General features: G+C 48.2%; 1 protein-coding gene across 2 annotated transcripts in view; it reads right to left on the reverse strand.

Annotated features, from left to right (window-relative positions):
• Positions 1-23,230, reverse strand: part of LOC144603532 (protein bicaudal D homolog 1-like) — a 159,180-nt gene that overhangs the window by 34,327 nt on the left and 101,623 nt on the right. For both annotated transcript variants that reach the window (XM_078416859.1, XM_078416858.1), the window contains exons 4-6: positions 14,213-14,647; positions 7,637-8,722; positions 4,036-4,187 (exon numbers count right to left, since the gene is read on the reverse strand). In XM_078416859.1, the coding sequence (XP_078272985.1) occupies positions 4,036-4,187; positions 7,637-8,722; positions 14,213-14,647 (1,673 nt within the window). The remainder of the gene's footprint in view (positions 1-4,035; positions 4,188-7,636; positions 8,723-14,212; positions 14,648-23,230) is intronic.

Raw genomic sequence — 23,230 nt, forward strand, 5'->3', positions numbered from 1 at the left:
GTATTTCCTGAGAAGCTTCTCTGGATTACGGAAGCTGTTTATAAATGAAAGCTATTGTTCTTAATGGATTTAAGATCTAATATTTCCCTGCAATCACTCATGGCCCACTAGCTTTTTAGTGTAATTCACTTTGCTCTATTATTTTGCTAAAGATATCTTTTTACAATAGGCTCCACCTCTGCCTCCAAACACATACACACACAAAACAGGCATCGAAACGTTCTCCCTGTGACCGCGTGGGTTTTCTCCAGGTGCTCCAGTTTCCTCCCACATTCCAAAGACGTGCGGGTTTGTAGGTTAATAGGTTTCTGAAAATTGTCGCTAGTGTGTGTAGGAATGTGCTAGTGTACGGGAGGGGGGAAATCGCTGGTGGGTGCAGACTCGATGGGCCGAATGGCCTGTTTTCACACTGTATCTCTAAAACTAAAACACGACTTTTTTTTTAACAGAAATAAATGTAATCAATTATTACAATAATAATATATACAACACAAACAATACCAAACAAACAACAATACGAAAAACGAAAACACTACTGATGCCACAGTACAAACATACAACAGAGAACAGTACGGTGCAGGACCAGGCCCTTCGGCCCACAATGTCCGTACTGAACATGGCCCCAGGATGAACTAATTTAGTTTAGTTTAGAGATGCTGCGCGGAAACAGGCCCTTCGTCCCACCGAGTCCGCGCCGACCAGTGATCCCCGCATATTAACTATCCTACACACACTAGGGACAATTTACATTTACACCAAGCCAATATACCTGTACGTACATACCTGTACGTCTTTAAGAGTGTGAGAGGAAGCCGAAGATCTCGGGGAAAACCCACGCGAGTCACGGGGAGAACGTACAAACTCCATACAGGCAGCTCCCGTAGTCGGGATCGAACCCGGGTCTCCAGCGCTGCATTCGTTGTAAGGCAGCAACTCTACCGCTGCGCCACCGTGCCGCTCTTCTCTAACTGCATGTGATCCATATCATTGGAACTGTCCGTCCAAGGTGGTTACTGCCTGGCGTGAGAACACTACTCTACATCATTTGACACTTATTGTCTCTTCCCTCTGGAGAAGGATCTGTTTTCCACTTGGTGTCAGGAGGTCACTAACTTACCAGCCGGGAAATGAAGGGTCAAGGTTTGTAGGCAACTGCTTGATAACAGCGCCGCAAACTCATTGACCCAAGTCTCCCTTTAAAACGCTGCAGTATTTTTAGTAATAGTCAGTGCTTAATCATTCATTACATTCAATCTCACAGAAATCTTTTAATTGTGCTTTTTATGTTTCCCAACTAATACCGTACTCCCTCTCATATCATATCATATCATATATATACAGCCGGAAACAGGCCTTTTCGGCCCACCAAGTCCGTGCCGCCCAGCGATCCCCATACATTAACACTATCCTACACCCACTAGGGACAATTTTTACATTTACCCAGCCAATTAACCTACATACCTGTACGTCTTTGGAGTGTGGGAGGAAACCGAAGATCTCGGAGAAAACCCACGCAGGTCACGGGGAGAACGTACAAACTCCTTACAGTGCAGCACCCGTAGTCAGGATCGAACCTGAGTCTCCGGCGCTGCATTCGCTGTAAAGCAGCAACTCTACCGCTGCGCTACCGTGCCGCCCCTCTTTAGAGACTTTAGACTGGTTAGCCCGCAACAAAAAGCTTTTCACTGTACCTCGGTACACGTGATAATAAACTAAACTGAGATACAGGCCCGTTGAATCTACGCCGACCAGTGGTCACACGTTCACACTAGTTCTCTGTTATCCCACTTTCACATCCACTCCCTACACACTAGGGGCAATTTTACAGAGGCCGATTAACCTCCAAACCCACAAGAAATACAGCATGGAAACTGGCCCTTCAGCCCACCGAGTCCATGCCGACCATCGGTCACCCTTCACGGTAGTTTCTATGTTATCCCACTTTCGCATCCACTCCCTACACACCAGGGGCAATTTTTACAAAGGCCAATTAACCTACAAACCCGCACGTCTTTGGGATGTGGGAGGAAGCGGGAGCTCCCAAGGGAATCCCAGGCGGTCGCAGGGAGAAGGTGCAAACTCCCCACAGACAGCACCCGAGGTCAGGATTGAACCTGGATCTCTGGCGCCGTGAGCTGCGTGTACGTTGGTAATCTGGCAACAAGGAAAGTTAATTCTTGGTGACGGGAATTCCAATTAAGAATATTTTACTGCATCAACTTTACTCACATAACTTTATAAAGTAAAAATTGGCAAAGGCACTTACGATATATTATATAAGGAAGAGCTAAAGAGGCGTAGTAACTGTGAGTTCACATTAGTAGAGTCCCCATTAGTAGGATCCCCAAGGGCAAGGATTGAGATTTTTAATTGTCATTATTGATCATTGAATTTGCTAATCACAATACACACCAGACAAATTGGAAACTAATGTGCCAGTCAGTGGATTGCAATGGCACCTGTACCTTAGTGTTTCACCAACTAAGCAGAAAATACCTTGAATTATTTGCCATCAACTGTAATCCTTTGGGCCAGCCAAGACTGATGATGTTTAAATGTAAGCACGCATGATACCTTTATGTAGAAACAAGGAACTGCAGATGCTGGTTTCTCCAACGGGTAAAATTGCCCCTGGTGTGTGCGAGATGGATGCAACAGACAATAGACAATAGGTGCAGGAGGAGGCCATTCGGCCCTTCGAGCCAGCACCGCCATTCAATGTGATCATGGCTGATCATTCTCAATCAGTACCCCGTTCCTGCCTTCTCCCCATACCCCCTGACTCCGCTATCCTGAAGAGCTCTATCTAGCTCTCGCTTGAATGCATTCAGAGAATTGGCCTCCACTGCCTTCTGAGGCAGAGAATTCCACAGATTTACAACTCCCCGACTGAAAAAGCTTTTCCTCATCTCAGTTCTAACTGGCCTACCCCTTATTCTTAAACTGTGGCCCCTTGTTCTGGACTCCCCCAACATTGGGAACATGTTTCCTGCCTCTAACGTGTCCAACCCCTTAATAATCGTATACGTTTCGATAAGATCTCCTCTCATCCTTCTAAATTCCAGTGTATACAAGCCTAGTCGCTTCAGTCTTTCAACATACGACAGTCCCGCCATTCTGGGAATTAACCTAGTAAACCTACGCTGCACGCCCTCAGTGGGATTACACTGAACTAGTGGAATGGAAGGTCAATGGTTGGTGTTGGCTCAGTGGGCCATCGGGCCTGTTTTCATGCTGTATCTTCCAATCAGTTCTCCATCAAGTGACCAGCCATGTAACTTTAATGAACCAATATCAATACCAACACCACTTTGGGCCATGTTGTGTGGCTGCAGGACTCACCATCTCTTTGTCTACTCAACCTCCATGCTGGTTCAGATTTCTCTCCATCCCTCCCCCACCCAAGTTGTACCAGCTTCAAAGTCAATGTTGAGTCTTATTGTCTGTAACTCATTTTCAGCTAGGCCACAGCTGACAATGGTCTGTTTCCTTTATCATCGTCACTTTTTTTGCATATCTTCCACTCATTTGTTCTATATCTCTCTCCATCACCATCTATATCTCCCCTTTTCCTTTCCCCCGACTCTCAGTCTGAAGACGGGTCTCGACCCGAAACGTCACCCATTCCTTTTCTCCAGAGATGCTGCCTGACCCGCTGAGTTACTCCAGCATTTTGCGTCTTTCTCCCATTTCCAGTGTGTAGGGAGTGGATAAGAAAATGGAATAACGGGCGCTCCGGTTTCTTCCCACTCCCCAAAGACGTGCGGGTTTGTAGGTTAATTGGCCTCTGTAAATTGCCCCTTGTGTGTCGGGGGTGGATGAGAAAGTGGGATAACATAGAACTAGACTGAATGGGTGATCAATGGTCGGCCTGGATGCGCTGGGCTGAAGGGCCTGTGTTCACGCTGGATGTCTAAACACTGGCAACAATGAGTAACGGGTTCTCTTCAGTATAAATATTGGACTCGGTTCTCTTGCAGCAAAGTTATTAAAATGTCCGAACGTCAACAGTCAGGAAGGGCAAGGGGTTCTCACCTGGTGGCAAACATGGCGCGTAACGATGAGAAGGTGGCCGCATCCTCCTTCAGGGCCTTGAGTTCGTTTCGCAGTTTCATCATCGTCTCAGTCACCATGGTTTTCTCGTTTTCATATTTACTCTTCAGGTTAGCCAGGGCAATCTCTGCCGTCTGCGGGGAGCGACACAATAGGTTAGAATAAGGGCGGCACGGTGGGGTGGAGATAGAACCGCTGCCTCACAGCGCCAGAGACCCGGGTTCCATCCTGACTACGGGCGCTGTCTGTATGGAGTTTGTACCTCCTCCCTGTGTGCCGCGTGGGTTTCCTCCAGGATCTCCGGTCTCCTCCCACACTCCAAAGACGTACAGGTTTGTAGGTTAATTGGGCTTGGTGTAAATGTAAACTGTCCCTAGTGTGCGTAGGGTAGTGTAAATGTACGGGGATCGCTGGTTGGCACGGACCCAGTGGGCCGAAGGGCCTGTTTCGCGCTGTATCTCTAAACTAAACTAAAGAGCCACCCACTGGGCAAAACAAAACTCCATTGGGAAATCTGTCAATAAACGCACAGAATGGTGACGATTTCCCCTGCGTGTGGCAAGTTGTAGTTCCCAGCTTTAATGCTGCGACCAGCTCCTGGCTTTGAATTTGAGTTGGAGTTTAAGTGACAAGCTTAAGTGACAAGGTACAGTGACAAGCTTTTGTTGTGTGCTAATCAATCAGCAGAAAGACAATACACGATTACAATCCTGCAATCCACAGTGTACAGGTACATGACAAAGGGAACCACGTGAATAACGTTTAGTGCAAGATAAAGTCCGATCAAAGATAGTCCAAGGTGACTTTTTTACACAAAGTGTGGCGGGTGTATGGAACGAGCTGTCAGAAGAGGTAGTTGAGACATTTATTATCGCAACATTGAAGCTACATTTAGACAGATACATAGATAGGGCAGGTTTAGAGGGATATGGGCCAAACGCAGGCAGGTGGGACTAGTGTAGATGGGACATGTTGGTCGGCGTGGTTACGTTGGGATGAAGGGCCTGTTTCCATGCTGTATGACCACTTCCTACATCTACAATCTGGAAGATGCAGGCCAACACAGCATGGATGGGTTCACCACCACTTAGAAATCCCTCTCCTGGTCAAACACCTTCCCGACTTTAATAAAGCCATTCTTCATCACGCCAAAACTTCTGAATAAGTTCCCATCAGTCTGAAGTAGGGTCCTGACCCAAAACGTCGCCTATCCATGTTCTCCAGACACGTGTAGGAAGGAACTGCAGATACTGGTTTAAACCGAAGATAAGACACAAAAAGCTGGCGTAACTCAGCAGGTCAGGCAGCATCTCTGGAGAAAAGGAATGGGTGACGTTTTGGGTCGACCTTCCTCAGACTTGCTACCTGATCCGTTGAGTTATTCCAACCCTCTGCATCTTCTGCAACAGTTTTACTCAACCCATCTAAGTCCTTGTATCATTTTCTTCACTAATTTTCACAATTGAATATGTCTCCCGCCTTCACGTCGCTGTCAAAACCTGAAGATATGTAACTCAGTTGCGAATAGCAAGTGAATTCTCTTTGGACTAAGTAACCAGGGCCCCAGTATGAGTCACAGTTCCTCTGGCTTCCTCTCTTTCTTCTGTCCACATTGATTCCAAAATAGTGCCTCTTGCATTTGGGCTGTTCTGTGAATACTGTACTAACCGGAGATTGTATTTATGTCCAGGCATATTTTTGCCGAGCTGTACCTTGGTACACGTGACAATAAACTAAACTGAACTGACCAAAGAATCAATATCCTGTTGAGATGGAAGGCAAGTTGAGCAAAGCTATTAATAAATAACGAGGGGTTGCTGGCGTTTTAAAGGGTGACTTTATAATTGTTCCAACTGGAGGTTGCTACAGTTTCCAACAAAGGGCAGTAGTGCAGTCGGTTCCAGCGAGGATACAAGGGACAAGGCGTGAAAAGTGTGCACTTAAACCATGTTAGTGGGAACTAAATGTAAACGCCGATAAAGCTTTCCCTGTGTAGGAAGGAACTGCAGATGCTGGTTTAAAACAAAGATAGACACAAAAAGCTGGAGTAACTCAATGGGTCAGACAGCGACACTGGAGAAAAGGAATAGGTTTGAAGAAGGGTCTCGATCCGAAACGTCACCTATTCCTTTTCTCCAGAGATGCTGCCTGACCCGCTGAGTTACTCCAGCTTTTTGTGTTTATCTAAGCTTTTCACTGTACCTCGGTACACGTGACAATAAACTAAACTAAACTAAACATACAAACTCTGCACAGGTCAGGATCGAACCTGGGACCAACTGTTTGACTGGGCATGTAGCCGCTGGGATTTAGAAGAATGAGAGGGGGCCTCATTGAAACATGCAGAATAGTGAAAGGCTTGGATAGAGTGGATGTGGAGAGGGCGTTTCTACTAGTGGGAGAGCCTAGGACTAGAGGTCAGAGCCTCAGAATTGACGGACGTACTTTTAGGAAGGAGATGAGGAGAAATGTCTTTAGTCAGAGGGTGGTGAATCTGTGGAATTCTTTGCCACAGACAGCTGTGGAGGCCAAGTCGGTGGATATTTTTAAGGCAGAGATAGATAGATTCTTGATTAGCATGGGTATCAGGGGTTATGGGGAGAAGGCAGGAGAATGGAGTTAGGAGGGAGAGATAGATCAGCCATGAATGAATGGCGGAGTAGACGATGGGGCGAATGGCCTACTTCTGCTCCCATCACTTGTGACCTTATGAATGCTTGTTCCATCCACAGTTGACATAGCTCATCCCAACACTTCAGGATTGCAGGTGTAACTTCCCCCTCCCCCAGCCCGAGGCAGCAAGGTGAGTGTACACGATCATGAGGGGAATAGCTCGGCTCTACCTCCCCAGTGCAGGGGCATCCAGAACCAGAGCACATAGGCTTAAGGTACTGATGTTAGATGATCAGCCGTGATCATATTGAATGGCGGTGCTGGCTCAAAGGGCCGAATGGCCTACTCCTGCACTTTCTATGTTTCTCAGGTGAGAGGGGAAAGATTAACAGGAACATGCAGGGCGACTTTTTTTGCATGGAGGGTGATGGGTACATGGGATGGAGTCGAGGTGGTGCAGAAAAAATGTTTTTGTGGAATTCTCTGCCACAGAGGGCAGTGGAGGCCAATTCACTGGAATGAATTTAAAAGAGAGTTAGATAGAGCTCGAGGTGCTAGTGGAATCAAGGGGTATGGGGAGAAGGCAGGCACGGGTTACTGATTGTGGATGATCAGCCATGATCACAATGAAGGGCGGTGCTGGCTCGAAGGGCCTAATGGCCTCCTCCTCCTACTCTATGTATAGACGTGCTGGGCTGGATGGCCTCCTCCTCCTACTCTATGTATAGACGTGCTGGGCTGAATGGCCTCCTCCTCCTACTCTATGTATAGACGTGCTGGGCTGAATGGCCTCCTCCTCCTACTCTATGTATAGACGTGCTGGGCTGAATGGCCTCCTCCTCCTACTCTATGTATAGCCGTGCTGGGCTGAATGGCCTCCTCCTCCTACTCTATGTATAGCCGTGCTGGGCTGAATGGCCTCCTCCTGCTCGTGTTCCTCGTGGCCCTGTGACAGTGTGGCTGTGGTTACCTGCTTGTTGGCCTTGAGGACAGTGCGCAGGGTGGCGATCTGTTCACGCTTGGTGCTGAGCAGTGACTTCAGCTTGAGGATCTCCTCCATCAGCACCTCCTTGTCCTTATCGATCAAGGGGGCGAGCTCCCTGGCAGCGGCTCGCTGGCGGGAGAGCATCAGCGAGCGGTCCACCGCCTTCTGCAGGTGCTTGACCTGGTCGCGGATGATGGCGTTCAGGTTGTAGATGTTCATGGGCTCCTTGCGGAGGTCGCCGGGGTCGGAGACGGGCAAGGAGGGCGGGACGTTGGCGGGCTTGGTGGGACTCTGCTGCCCGCTGCCGCCGCCGCCATCGCTCCCCTCTTTGGGCGGGGGGTCCGGGGAGCTGCGGGGGTCGACGGTGGAGGAGGGGAGGCCGCGGCGGGCCAGGCGGGGAGACAGTACGGCACGCAGGTCATCAGGACCCTTCAAGCTGCCGCTGCGGGTCACCCTGCTCTGCCTGTAGTAGTCGAGCATCACCCTGTTGGGCGTCTCGTTGTTGCACAGGCATACGTGGTGGTACAACTGGGCCAGCTCCTCGCTGAAGGTCACCAGCTCATCCTGCGCCCTGTTCAACGTGTTGTGGCCCTCGTTCGACATCACCGTCAGTGACTTGATCTCCGTCTCGAAGTGCGAGACCTTGTCGTTGTACTCCTTGTTCATCTTCTCCAGGCAGCTCACCTGCTTGACAAGCTCCTGTCCCCGGCTCTCGTACTTGGCCTTCTCCTCGGTGTAGGTCTCCACGCACTTGTTGTACTTCTCCTTCAGGCTCTTCAGCTCCGCCTTGAGGTCGATCACCTCGGTGATGGCCACCTTGTACTTGCACTCCAGGATCTCCACCCCGTTGATATCCACCTCGTAGTCGTGCGTCTCCTCCCCGGACTCACGCCCTTTCTCGTTCTCCAGGTCGGTCAAGTCCTTGTTGACCTGGAGCCTCCGCATTGCGTTGACGTGCTCCGTCAGGCTGTGAACCCTCTCGTGCTGCTCGCTCAGGACCCCCTTGGTGTGCTCCAGCTGCCTCTGAGACTCCTGAAGGTTGACCATCAGCATAGACTTCTCCCGCTCCACCTGCAGTCAAACAAGACGAGTTATTTACCAAGCAAACACTCTCAGCCTCACACATCTCAGGGCGACACGGTGGCGCAGCGGTAGAGTTGCTGCCTCACATCGCCAGAGACCCAGGTCCATACCTGACCACGGGTGCTGTCTGTACGGAGTTTGTACGTTCTCCCCGTGACCTGCGTGGGCTTTCCCATAGATCTTCGGCTTCCTCCCACACTCCACACACGTACAGTTTGTAGGTTAATTGGCTTGGTACATAAATGTAAAATTGTCCCTAGTGTGCTTAGGATAGTGTTAATGTGCAGGGGATTGCTGGTCGGTGTGGGTTCGGTTGGCTGAAGGGCCTGTTTCCGTGCTGTATCTCTTAACTAAACTAGACAAAACCTGGACTGCAGCCCATTGCTTGAACCTGTTACATGTGCTCTTTAGAAAGTGGAATGGGTGTCATGGGCATTTTCGGAGTTATAAGAAGGCAATGAAATCTGTTGAAGTGGTGTCTAATACATGTTATTAATACATGTTTGATATCTCTCAAGTGCCCCTTTGTAAGTAGAACTTGGAAGAAAAACCTATGTAGAAGATACATGATGAATTTCTACAGTGATATCACGGCTGAGAATCAGTAGCCCATGAACAGAGTGCACGGTTTCTAGAGCAGAGCGAGAAGGTATGTTCTCCAACCTTCATTGCCACAAAATAAATGACTGGAATTATAAGGACCTTTAGCCACAATGAACTGTTCGGGACATTGAGAAAGCACTGTAGAAATTCATGATGTTTCTTCTGGAAGAATTCTGCATCGGTTTTTCTGCAAGAGGTCATTTGATTCCACACCCAGGAGACAATATTCAATGTTCAAAGTCCACATCTCAATAACTTCCGCTGTAGTGATCATTTTAATCCTGCTGCAGAGTCCAGGTGTTGATACGTACCTGCAAACTCTATGAAGTTCTTCAGAACCCATAGATATGTTCCGGCCTCCATTAACTTGAACTTTGGATCGCCGCGGGTGTGAAGTCCAACAGTTTAATGATTCCCTCAGTGGGTGAAGATGTTGGGCAGAGGTGGCTGATGAGGTGGCGATCTCTCTGCTCTGCACTCTGCACAGTGGTCTGGTGGGAGGGAGTGACTCACGGGAGCTCACAGACGGCAGAACACGCACATGAGTGGGGTCGGGGGATTTGTCGGCCGGCGATAACCAGGGTCTTCCCAAACCTCGTTGAAGGTCTGGGACCGTGGTGGGAGCGCGGCCTTTCACCTGCGCTCTGGGATTGTGCGTCTTCTGTGGTGACGGTGGAGAGAACGGATGAAGTCACGAGCCCATCTCCCCCCCAGCACATGGGGCGGCACGGTGGCGCAGCGGTAGAGTTGCTGCCTCTCAGCGCCAGAGACCCCTTTCAATCCTGACTGCAGGGGCTGTACAGAGTTTGTACATTCTCCCCGTGACCCACGTGGGTGTTCCCCTCGTGCTCTGCGTTCCAACCGCACTCCAAAGACATACAGGTTTGTAGGCTTTGATAAACATTGTAAACATTGTCACGTGTGGCAGCGCCTAACGGCTGCGGCTCGCTGACAGTCTGTCTGTCCTTTGTCCTTTTTTTGTTTGTGTGTTGGTGTTGGGGTGTTTTGTTTTGGTTGTGTATGTGTGAGGGGGGGGTGTATGTGTGGGGGGGTGTATGTGTGGGGGGGGTGTATGTGGGGGGGGTGTATGTGGGGGGGGTGTATGTGGGGGGGGGGTGTATGTGTGGGGGGGTGTATGTGGGGGGGGGGTGTATGTGGGGGGGGGTGTATGTGTGGGGGGGTGTATGTGGGGGGGGGGGTGTATGTGGGGGGGGGTGTATGTGGGGGGGGGGTGTATGTGGGGGGGGTGTATGTGGGGGGGGGGGGGAAATCTTTATTTTTTTAGGTCTCTTCCCCGGGGCCTTCCATCGCCCGGTGCGGCGCGGCCATGGGACTGAACTGCGCCCGGTGCGGCCGCGGGGCCTTCCATCGCCCGGTGCGGCGTGGTCACGGGACTGAACAGCGCCCGGCGTGGCTCGGCCGCGGGACTTTCCAGCGCGGCGTGGCCGCGGGACTTTCCATCGCCCGGTGCGGCGCGGCCACGGGACTGAACAGCGCCCGGCGCGGCTCGGCCGTGGGACTTTCCAGCGCGGCGTGGCCACGGGACTGAACAGCGCCCGGCGCGGCTCGGCCGTGGGACTTTCCATCTCCTTGCAGGGGCTGTGCGGGTCGGTCGCCTCGGTAGGGGTCGAGTTGTCTGTACGTGGGAGGGGCATGGGGGAAGAGAGAGGGGAAGTTTTTGGCCTCCATCACAGTGAGGGGGTGTTTGGAGTCACTGTGATGGATGTTTGTGTTGGGGTTGTGTCTTGTGTTTTTTGTACTGCTGGCTAAGTAATCTCGTTCTGAACGAATGACAAATAAAGATATTTTGGATTTTGGATTTTTGGAAATCGTCCCTGGTGTGTAGGGTATTGCTGGTGTACGGGGTGATCACAGACTTGGTGGGCTGAAGGGCCTGTTTCTGCGCTTGATAGTATGGGTGTGCATGGTATTGGGTACATCCAGAATGACCAAGATCATGACCACAGTGGTCATCTGAAACTAAACTTCATGCTCAACATTTCAGCTCTTTTACTGAAAGTTCAACTCTTGTAAAACAAGTAAAACTGTTTAGATGATTGGAATTCTTTTCTCCCTGTTTCCTCTACGATAGGATCAGCTAAATCCATTTAGCGAAAACACAAAGTAGTGTTTACAGCTTCCGAGAATATTTACCAGAACGTAGAACAGTAGAGCACAGGAGCAAGCCCTCTGGGCAATGATGTCCATGCTGAACATGATGCCCAATTAAACTAAACCCTTCTGACTGCATATGATGCATATCCCTCCATTACCTGCATATTCTGTAGTCTGGAGTCTCTTTTTTGCTCTGGTTTATTTTTACCCACATTTTTAGTCCGTAATGGTGTATCCTTATTGTTTTGATGTGTTTATGCTTTATTCTTAATTGTTAACTGTATGTTTGTGTTGTCATTTGTGAGCGGAGCACCGAGACACATTCCTTGTACATGCACATACTTGGCCAATAAACCTATTCATTCATTCATTCATTCATTCATTCATTCATTCATTCATTCATTTGCATGTCTATCTAAAAACCTCTTACTATTGTATCTGCTTCCACCACAACCCCCTGACAGAGTGTTCCAGACATCTACCGCTCTACGTGTCATTAAATATTGGCCCGCACATCTCCGTTAAACGTTCCCCCTCTTACCTTGTGCCTTTGCCCCCTCTCGTAATTAGCATTGTCACCCTGGGAAAGTGATTCTCACCCTCCCTACCGTGTCTAAACTGAACGGAAACTGAGCTGAATTGAACCTATGCCTCTCGTCATTTTATAAACTATCAGATCCTCGGACGTGACACCAAATGTTGGGGGAGTTGCGGAGAGTGAAGAAGGTTGTCAAAGGACACAGCAGTATGGACATGGGTTACAGATGTGTACATCGGTTACAGATGTGGGCAGAGAAATGGCAGCTGAAGTTGAATGTGGCCACGTTTGTGAGGTGTTGCACTTTGGCAGGCCCAATGTGAGGGGAAAGTGGCAGGGACCTTAACAGCAACGATGTGCAGAAGGATCTAGGTTCATAGTTCTCTGAAAGTAGCCACACAAGGAGATGGAGTGGTAAAGAAGGCTTTTGATATGCTTCCTTCATCGGTCGGGATACTGAGTACAAGAGTCAGGGCGTCATGTTGCACAGTGGCCAGGCCACATTTGGAGCATTGTGTGGGCCGTAATGATCTCCCCATCACAGGGAGAATGTGGAGGCTTTGGAAAGAGTTCACCAAAATGCTGCCTCAGAGGGCATTAGCTTTCAGGAGAGCTTGGACAAACTTGGATCGTTTTCTTAGGAGGGTCAGACATTGAGGGAGACCTAATAGAAATATATAAAACTGTGAAAGCCATAAATAGGAAAGACATGCTAAAGACTAGAGGTCTCTTTAAGGTGAATTGAGGTGATGCCTGTGTTGGAACATGCTGCTCATAAGTTCATAAGTTCTAGGAGTAGAATTAGCCCATTTGGCCCATCAAGTCTACATCGCCAATCAATCATGGCTGATCTATTTTCCCCACTCAACCCCATTCTCCTGCCTTCGCCCCATAAGCCCTGACAACTCGTACTAATCAAGAAAGTAGTGGAAGTAGATACAACGGAGGCATTTAAGGCTTGTGGATAGACACGTGGCTACACAGGGATATGGACCAGGTGCAGACAGAGGGGTTGAGTGGAACCTGGCATCATGTTTGGCACGGACATTGTGGGCTGAAGGTTCTTGTGCTGTTCCATATTCACTTTAGAACAGTGGGGAAAGATTAACCATTGAGTAGATTTTGTGTTTGGATCCTCACCTTGAATGACATAAAAATGTCCTAATGTGGTACCACGGGGGATATCGGTGGAAGTCTGTGGATCTATGGGGCACGATAATGGTGTTTTGTGATACTGCAATGGAGAAAACTGAACATAAAATAACGCCTCTACTCGTTCCCCATCTGGCACAGGGGCAGAGTTGCCGCCTTATCGCACCAGAGACCTGGGTTGGATCCTGACTCGGGGTGCTGTCTTTACGGATTTTGTACATTCTCCCCGTGACATGCGCATGTTTCCTCCGGTTTCCCCCCACACTCCAAAGACGTGCAGGTTTGCAGGTTAATTGGCTTGGTATAATTGTGAATTGTCCCTTGTGTGTGTAGGATAATCTTGGTGTGCGGGGATCGCTGATCGGCGCGGACTCGACGGGTCGAAGGGCCTGTGTCTGCGCTGTATATCAAAACTAAACTTAACCAAACTCCTGTAATGAGTGGGTCACGTCACAGGCTGCAGGTACACCAACAACTGCTTTATTTGTCGAGCAGGAGTGACGGGAGACATTGTGGACGCAGGTGGATTTCCTTGAGGAGAGGATGTCTGCAGGGCTCTTCACTGAACAGGAATGCACATAGGTGACGACTGATATGAGAGGGAGGGAGGGAGAGAGGGAGGGAGGGAGGGAGGGAGGGAGGGTGGGAGGGGGGGAAGGAGGGAGGGAGGGAGGGAGGTAGGGTGGGAGGGTGGGAGGGATGGAGGGAGGGAGGGAGGGATGGAGGGAGGGAGAGAGGGAGGGAGGGAGGGAGGGAGGGAGGGAGGGAGGGAGGGAGGGTGGGAGGGAGGGAGGGAAGGAGGGAGGGAGGGAGGGAGGTAGGGTGGGAGGGTGGGAGGGAGGGAGGGAGGGAGGGATGGAGGGAGGGAGAGAGGGAGGGTGGGTGGGAGGGAGGGAGGGAGGGAGGGAGGGAGGGAGGGAGGGAGGGAGTTAGCGCAGCAGGAAAGATGAGAAGAACGTAAAAGGATAAATGAGAAGGAAAGATGACGGGGGCAGGATAGCGGAGAAGCTGAGGAAGAAAAACTGGAGGAGGAAGTGGAAGAGAATGGGCAGAATGACAGGTGCAAGTACCTGCATCAGCTGCTGCTTCAGCTTTTGCATTTCTGAGATGTTGAGCTCACTGAAGAGGTCGGAGACGAGCGCGGGGCTGTCGGTCTTCCTGCTGGCGGGCCGGTAGTCGCTGTTGAGCTTGACCAGGGCGCCGTGGATGTGGCCGTTGACCTTGTCCTCGTTGTTGGGCTCGCCGCCATCCTCGGGGAACTTCAGGCCGTCCACGGCGATGTTGATGTGGGTGTTGTACATGCTGTCGCTCATGTTGATGTACTGCGAGAGCTCCTTGCGCAGGGTATTCTTCTGCTCCCGCTCGTTCTTCAGCGTCTCCAGCGCCTCGTCCAGCTGGTGCTCGGCGATCTCCTTCAGCCGGATGGCATCCTCCAGCTGGCTGTTGAGCAACACCGTCTCCTCCTCCAGTCGCTTGATCTCGTGCTTGAGCCCCTCATACTCCACCTGGGGTTGGACACAAGACAAACGTTTAGACTCCTGCCCCTTGCCGTTACAATTCATCCATGAATCTACCCGCATGGGCTTCCAGAAGAGCAAACCCTCCTTTAAATGCCTCAAGGGCACTCATGTGTTGGCTTGACGCTGGGGAAACTGCTCTGGCTTCTCCAACGCACAAGACACCATGCCCGGTCGCTGGAGGTGTCATGGTAGTTGAGTTGGCACCACAGACCAATGTCGCCAGTCTAACAGGGGGTGCGGGCAGGCAGCCCGCTGCCAGGCTGTCACACCTGGGGCAGGTGCAGAGACTGGTTCTCCCAGCTTTATTCCTTCTCTGCCGAGACGTTCATGCAAGTCAGCATTTTGCCAGCAGCACCTGAAGCAGTGCTGGCACCATTTACACTGTTGGAGGCTCCCTCTGGTAAACTTTGTCTCAGCTATAACCTGCTGGAATCTGACGCTCTCAATCCCCGTTGACGTTCACGTGGCCCAGAGACTGCTCTCTGCAGTGACTCCTTGAACCAAGGTCGCTGACACGGATAATCCCACCTGCACCAGCTGCAATATCTGGTGAATGGCTTTCACCACTTCACAGCGGCAGAGTTCAGCAAAGGTCTTATGCAAGAAGCATGGCTTCATATTGATAACGCTGCCACTGCCATATCTACTCTGACAGGTCAGCCGTGGCAAGGGACAGGGATGTTTTATCCGTGATCTTGGTGTAGATGGAGGGTGGGACCTGGCCACTGATTTCTACACTACACCTCTTTCTTTCCTATTGTCGATTTCCAAAATGTCATTTTCTTTCCTAATGTCGATTTCCCACTCGACTGCACTTTTTTTTTAGAAATAGGTTGCAATGACTATATGGTTTTGAGGATTTATTATAATTCATCTGTAAGTCTCATTTTCCAGCCCTGAAATCATCTTTAAACTTGAATTTGTTTCCTCTATTGCTGAATGAAATAATGGGATCTCTGTCTCTCTATCTCCCTTTCTCTCTGTCTCTATCTCTATCTCAGTCTCTCTATCTCCCTTTCTCTCTGTCTCTATCTCTATCTCAGTCTCTCTATCTCCCTTTCTCTCTGTCTCTATCTCTATCTCCCTTTCTCTCTGTCTCTATCTCTATCTGAGTCTCTCTATCTCACTCAGTCTCCCTCTGTCTTTCAGTCTCTATCTCACACTCTCTCTATCTCTTTCTCTCTCTATTACATTTTTTTGGTCTCACTATCTCTTTCTCTCTATCTCCCTCTCTCTCCCCCTCTCTCTCTCCCTCTCCCTATCTCACTCTCCATATCTCTCTCCCTCCGTCTCTCTCCCTCCCTCTCTACCTTCTATCTCATTCTCTATATCTCCCTCTCTCTCTCTCAAACTCTCTCTCTCCCACTCTCTCTCTCCCTCTCTCTCTCCCTCCATCACTCTCCCTCTCTCTCCCTCTCTCTCTCTCTCCCTCTCGATCTACTAATATCACTGTAACTTATTTGGTAGACGTGACAATAAAAGACCTTTGAAACCTTCTCTCTGCATCCGCCACTTGTATTTAACGTGTCTGCACAATGCCTTATGAGGCATTTTATTTTCTCTTTATTTTGGGGAAGTCAATATCAATAACAGCATGTAGTTTGAGCATCAATGGAGTACAAGCTGAGAACCAGGTCCTGCTCCCTGCCACACTCTGCCAGAAGGGTGCTGGTCCTCCTCTTGTGCTGTACGTACAACCACACCAGCAGTACCTCTTGCCCGAAGGTCAACCCGCCTACCATAGTCATGCAGAACACAAAATTATAAAGCCTGGTCACGGTAAATGATCCCACAAGCTGCTGCTTCTATGCACATGAACATGAACATGACCAGCCAGGAAACGGATAAAGAAAAATCCATTCATTAATTTGAAAAGAAAAGAGAACTGGAGAAATTATTGCATGAATAACATTCAGAAATCATGAGGTGTTCTTTTACCCCCCCCCCCCCCCTGTGGAGTAAGGTTATCTTTTACGGTGCGCACGGAAGACAACGAAAGCAGATGATTAGCGGACTAATTGACAGTCCAGGGTTACTTTAGGGGAGTCGTGCTGCAGAGATGAATTGCACCAATCTCACCTTTATCCAACATCTGCTCTGTGCTTACGTCAGGACTTGAATCTCTTTCACTTCTTAAGAGAAAGCTCAGTATTTTTTCCCCCCAAGGGCGAGAAAAATGGGAGCCACTCCACAAACCATCGACATTTACGGCAGAAATTTGCAAAGTCGATTAATTTTCTTTGCAAGTGCATTTTTCCCCATAAAGGAAACGGAGCGATTTATCAGTGGAACACACTTTGTTAAAAACTGTGGTACGCCCGCAAAGACCTTTCCATAATGTTAGGGCGTTCTCCGCCAAAGTAGTCCCCTTCCTATTCACCACCAAAGGGGGGGGGCAAAAGAGAAGGAAGAATGCTGGGTGGAAGGAAGAGGAAAGGGGGGTGTCTCTCTCATCCGGGGAAACAGAGATGTGGGCGGGAGGAGGTGAACTCACACATCGACAGCTCAATGCAGGGGTAGCAAGGGTTCAGCAGTGGAGTTAAACTGGCAAAGCTGTGTTAGTGATGGGGCATTCTGAACAATCACCAGTGCACACTCAATTTCACATCCAGATTAAATAAGCATCATAGAAATATCTGCAGAGATTAAACATCTAGGCGCTTTCTGCACCAAAGGAGTAGGCCTGGCTCCAAGGAAAGCAGGACCTGGAGACAAGCGGTGATGTTTGTGGCCTTGTAAATATTGCCGTTAAATAAACTATTTCCAATGTACTGAACTTTTTATTAACACTCACGAAGTGTAAACTTTTTTAAAATCAAGCAATAAATGGGGAGGAGGGAATAGAAAGTAGGGAGAGATAAAAGCCAACCCTGTTGTATCTGATCCTTGCTGTTATTGGTGTATGGATAATCGTTAAGATTGTGGGGGATTTGTGTGGTATTCTTTTCAGGAAAAGACTGGCATTGAAGTTTACTTATAACTTAGACCAACAACCTAGCAGTTCAGAAATGCACTTGCTATCTCTACAATCACACTGCGTAAGGTTAGGTTGCCAAAGATAACTGAACGTGGGAATACAGGTTAAGAGGAGACCATTGTCTTTCAGATCCATGCCGCCATTTAAAAGGATAGTGGCTAATCTGATACCCATGCCCATCCCATTTTGAATTATGTCCAGTAAGTATATTTACCACTGTCAACTAACAGTCTGAAGAAGGGTCTCGATCTGAAACGTCAGCCATTCCTTCTCTCCAGAGATGCTGCCTGTCCCGCTGAGTTACTCCAGCTTTCTGTGTCTAACCCAGGATTAATTTCAGTTTGCGGAGAAGAGTTTCCAAACTTCTATCGCCCTTTGCGTGCCAAGTCCTTTCCAATTTCACTTCTACAAAGTGTGGCCCTAGCTTTAGGCTCAACACAGGTCCTGGACTCCCACGGGCACAAGAGCTTTCTCTGTCTATCTGCTGGTTTTCTCTGTCTAGCTGTTGGCTTTCTCTGTCCATCTGCTGGTTTTCTCTGTCTAGCTGTTGACTGTCTCTGTCTATCTGCTGGTTTTCTGCACCATCTGGAAAGCGGTGGTGTATTTAAGTTTGTCTTCCTCCAAGGCCTGTGTGTCCTTGGTAAGATGCGGTAAGGTCTTGGTAAGGTGTTGCGCCCAAACTGCTGATGTTATACCTGCTGCCATCTAACCATGACTTTTAATGCCTAATGCATGACTTCTGTTCTGGTCCAGGGAAGTAAAGACCATCATTTTATCACCATTTTATCTTTCATTAATTTCTCTCATTGTCCATGGCATGTTAATGGCCACACACACACAGGCTCTTTGGCCCATAGCATCTGCTTGAACCATCAAGAACCCACTAATACTAATCCCAATTTACTATTCCAACATTCCTACCATTTGCCGAGATCCTGACTATGGGTGCTGCCCGTACAGAGTTTGTACGTTCTCTCTGTGACCTAATGGGTTTTGTCTGGGTTGCTCTGGTTTCCTCCCACACTCCAAGGACATGCAGGTTTGTCGGTTAATTGGCTTCTGTAAATTGCCCCTAGTGTGTAGGATGCAGAACTGGGATAACATGGAACGAGTGTCGGGGTGACCATTGGTTGGCATGGGCTCGGTGGATGGAAGGACCTGTTTCCACGCTGTTTCGCCAAACTAAACTACACCTTATAGTGATCAATATAAATAACACCCACAAGGCTGTTTCCTACGTTCCACTGGAATCACCTTTTCAAAAATGTCAATCAGATTCATTGAGCATGATGTAAGCTTCACAACTCCTGCTTCTTCAATGATTGACTCAAATATCCGATGAACATTAGGGTCTCCACAGATGTGGGACACATTCTGAACCCTGAGCCTATTTCTCTTTTCATTCCCCAAGCATTTATTTAAAAAAAATAAGAAGTACTCCTGTATTTTTACATCATAGCATTGAAAGGAAGTCATTTATTCCCGTTATCCTGCATCAGTACAATGTGGACGGCTCGATTGTAATCATGCACAATCTTTCTGCTGACTGGTTAGCACACAACAAAATTGCTTTTCACTGTCCTTGTGACTATAAACTAAACTACAAAAAGTCGATAAAAAGGGTCTCGACCCGAAACGTCACCCATTCCTTCTCTCCAGAGATGCTGCCTGACCCGCTGAGTTACTCCAGCATTTTGTGTCGACTTTCGATTTAAACCAGCATCTGCAGTTTTCTTTCCTACTAAACTACACATTACGTATTGATAGCTTGTTTCTCTATTTAAGTTCATTAGTTGCCATATCATCTTGTTGTCACTGGGAACAACAATGCTGGTGAAAATCAATGGTCTGATACTTCATAAGGTCATAAGTGAGAGGAGCAGAATTAGACCATTCGGCCCATCAAGTCTACTCCACCATTCAATCATGGCTGATCTATCTTTCCCTCCTAACCCCATTCTCCTGTCTTCTCCCCATCGCCCCTGACACCTGTACTAATCAAGAATCTGTCTATCTCTGCCTTAAAAATATCCATTGATGGCCGCTGTGGCAAAGAATTCCACAGATTCACCACCCTCTGTCTAAAGAAATTTCTCCTCGTCTTCCTTAAGGAACGTCCTTTAATTCTGAGGCTATAGTCCTAGACTCTCCCACATCCACTCTATCCAAGCCTTTCACTATTCAGTAAGTTGCATGATTGTATCAATACAAGTCATACGCAGTTCCTCTGACAGGCACACAGGTACTTAATTGAGCTGTATTATGGAGCAGTAAGATTAGCCCGTGCATTTCTGGTTAAGCAGAAACACTCTACTGGGGCAGCATGGGAAAATCTGTAGATGGACAAATCCCTACTATTTCCATCCCTCTCCTCCACAGCTGCAGAAACCCTCATCCACGCCTTCATCACCTCCCGTCTGGACTACTGCAACAGCCTCCTCTATGGCCCACCCTCAAAAATCATCAGTAAACTTCAATACATTCAAAACTCCGCTGCCCGTCTACTCACCCACACCCCGATCCGTGACCATATCACCCCCGTCCTTTACAAACTCCACTGGCTCCCCATCCCCCAGAGAATCCAGTACAAAATCCTCCTCATGACCTACAAAGCCCTCCATAACCTGGCCCCATCCTACCTGACTGACCTCCTCCACAGGCACACTCCCACCTGCACCCTCCGCTCTGCTGCTGCCAATCTCCTATCCCCCCCCATCCGGACCAAACTCAGATCCTGGGGGACAGGGCTTTCTCCATCGCTGCTCCCACCCTATGGAACTCACTACCCCAAACCGTCAGAGACTCCTCCTCACTCACCACATTCAAAATATCACTGAAGTCTCACCTGTTCAGTACTGCCTTCAACCACTGAAGGTCACCTCACCTTCTGTCTCCTTTCTCTGTTCGTTTACTTATTTATCTATTTATTCACTTCCCTATGTTCTTTAAATCCCTGTAAAGCGTCTTTGAGTGTATGAAAAGCGCTATATAAATGTAATTTATTATTATTATTATTATTATTTTAATACTATTGATGATACAAGTTTATTGTCACCTATACCGAGGTACAGTGAAAAGTTTTTTGTTGCATGCCAGCCAGCCAGTCAGCGGAAACACAATACCTGATTACAATCGAGCCGTCCACAGTGTACAGATACATGATACATGGAATAATGTCTAGTGCAAAATAAAGTTCAGTAATGTCTGATTAAAGATAGTCCGAGGGTCTCCAATGAGGTAGATGGCAGCTCAGGACTGCACTTGATAGCATGGTTCAGTTGCCTGATGACAGCTGGGAAGAAACTACCTGTGAACAAATAATCTGTCAATTCTCTCAACTGGTGAAGGATATCTAAAAAGGGGGGAAGGAATTAATTCTCTAAATGTTTAGGAGCTGGGCTCTTGAAATAGTGTCTCGCTGGATCACAAATCCAAATTCCCCCCCCCAGTTCCCTAAGTGCAGGTAGGACGGTTAATAGAATTTTTGAATTTTTGTACGAATAGAAAAGTGACTTTCCATTGGATGTTTTAGAAATATTTCAATGTTTTTTTGGAGCTTGTGATCTTTTGGTGAAAGTTCCACTGCTGGAGCAACTTGTGTCTCTTTGTCAAACTAAACCCTGCAGTTAATCGTCAGTCCATCAGCCTGAAGTGAAGGGCAAAGCCCCCTCCCCCAGCAAGGCACAAGCACAGTGCATCCATCGTCTAACAACAGCCTGCTGCTCTAGTGATATCACTCACACTTTTCCCCACGGACAGATAGAGTGCAATGACCTGCATCAGAAGAGGACGGAGTTAGCAACTTGCAAAAGAGAAGATGCACATTTCATATCACAACAGTACAACAGCAAAAAATGGCAACGAGACCATAAACACATTTAAAGAGTGTGACAGAACATCTCACAACAATCGTGTTCTCCCTTCACACGCAGTTTATGACCTTCGGTGATTTCTCAATTCACAACACATAAAACGTTAAGGTCGCGTTTTTTTTTCCTTGGTCAAAGGCTTCTCTTTAACATCACTCCGTTTACTTTGTTGCTAGACAGGGTCATCGAGATTGTGGACCCTCCCAAAGGCTAAATGTTAAAGTCATTGATTTGGAATCAATTGCCAAAACGACTGGGTAAATGAACAGGGTGTTAATTATTCACCCACGTGATCGGAATGAAATAGTGAGAGATTAGATTCTGGTCTGATCCATGTCCTAGAATTAAATCAATATTGTGAGAAAGCAAGTTAGATGTTAAGTGGGGGTAGAACAATGATTCCTTCCTTTTATCTGCCAATTTCAGTGAAATCTGTGTAAAATTGAGTACTGGTTTATGCCTAGGTACATTACAGGTCGACCTGGTGTACAAGTAGTATCAAAAGAGCTCAACATGATGTCCACTGGCCCAAGGTCTTTCTCTGATTTCTGCCACCATTTAGAGTCATAGAGACTTTCAGCCCTTCGACCCAACTTGCCCATACCGGCCAACATGTCCCATCTACACTAGTCCCACCTGCCTGCATTTGGCCCGTAACCCTCTAAACATGTCCCATCCGTGTAGCTTTCTTAAACGTTGTGATAATACCTGCCTCGACTACCTCCTCTGGCAGCTCATTCCGTACACCCACCACCCTTTGTGTAAAAAAGTTATCCCCTTCAGATTCCTATTAAATCTTTCCTCCCCTCGCCTTAAACCCATGTCCTCTAGTTCTCGATTCCCCTCCTTGGTTGAGGTTGACTAGAACACGGGTTGACAACAAAGAATGCAACAGACATGCAGAGCACAATGTCAAACCTACTCATAATTAGAACAAAATAACAACCTGTTCTTAAGTCTGAAGAAGGGTCCTGACCAGAAACATCACCTATCCATTTTCTCCAGAGATGCTGCCTGACCCGCCGGGTTACTCCGACGTTTTGTGCCAAACTTTTTCTTGAGCTTTTATTCACAAAAAAAAACAAAAATTTCTTGACCACTTCTCTCGCCTGCACTCATCTGATGTTTATTCCCTCTCTGTCTATTCATCTTTCTTCAACGCCTTCCACCATTGTCAATCCATCAGAGATATGCGCAATAGTTTCCTGTGAAGCCCATCCATCCACAAGCCCAGTCAGAGCTGCCAGCGCCAGATGCTCCAATCCTGCCAATTATTGATCAATATTGATCCAGTTGGAATTTTATTCCTTCCACCTGGAGAATGCTTGTAATCAATGGATGCCGCTGCCTAGAAGTCGGGCTCACAGATGAGGACAGGATACGGTACGTCAAATATTTATAGTGAACAAAAGGATATTTGGTTTTGAAATTTGACACTGAGATCCCAGGGTGCAAATGCTTCTTGGCAATCATAGAAAATCGGACCATCGTGAATTGGGACTTTGTGTTACTGGACTGACGTTAATGGAAATGAAAACTGGGCAGTGGGACAAGCCATCTGTTGATGCTCTGCCACTCTTTTAAAACAATTGACTTTTAATCTCTCGGGATATTTAGTCTTGAACCTCCCCTCCATCTCCCTGCACCCAGTGTCCTTGCATGGCCCCCCCCCCCCCCCCCCTCAGTATTTCAGTATCGTGTCAAACTAGGAAGAACTAGTTC

Source organism: Rhinoraja longicauda, chromosome 20 (genome assembly GCF_053455715.1).
Source record: "Rhinoraja longicauda isolate Sanriku21f chromosome 20, sRhiLon1.1, whole genome shotgun sequence".
NCBI classification, from domain to species: Eukaryota; Metazoa; Chordata; class Chondrichthyes; order Rajiformes; family Arhynchobatidae; genus Rhinoraja; species Rhinoraja longicauda.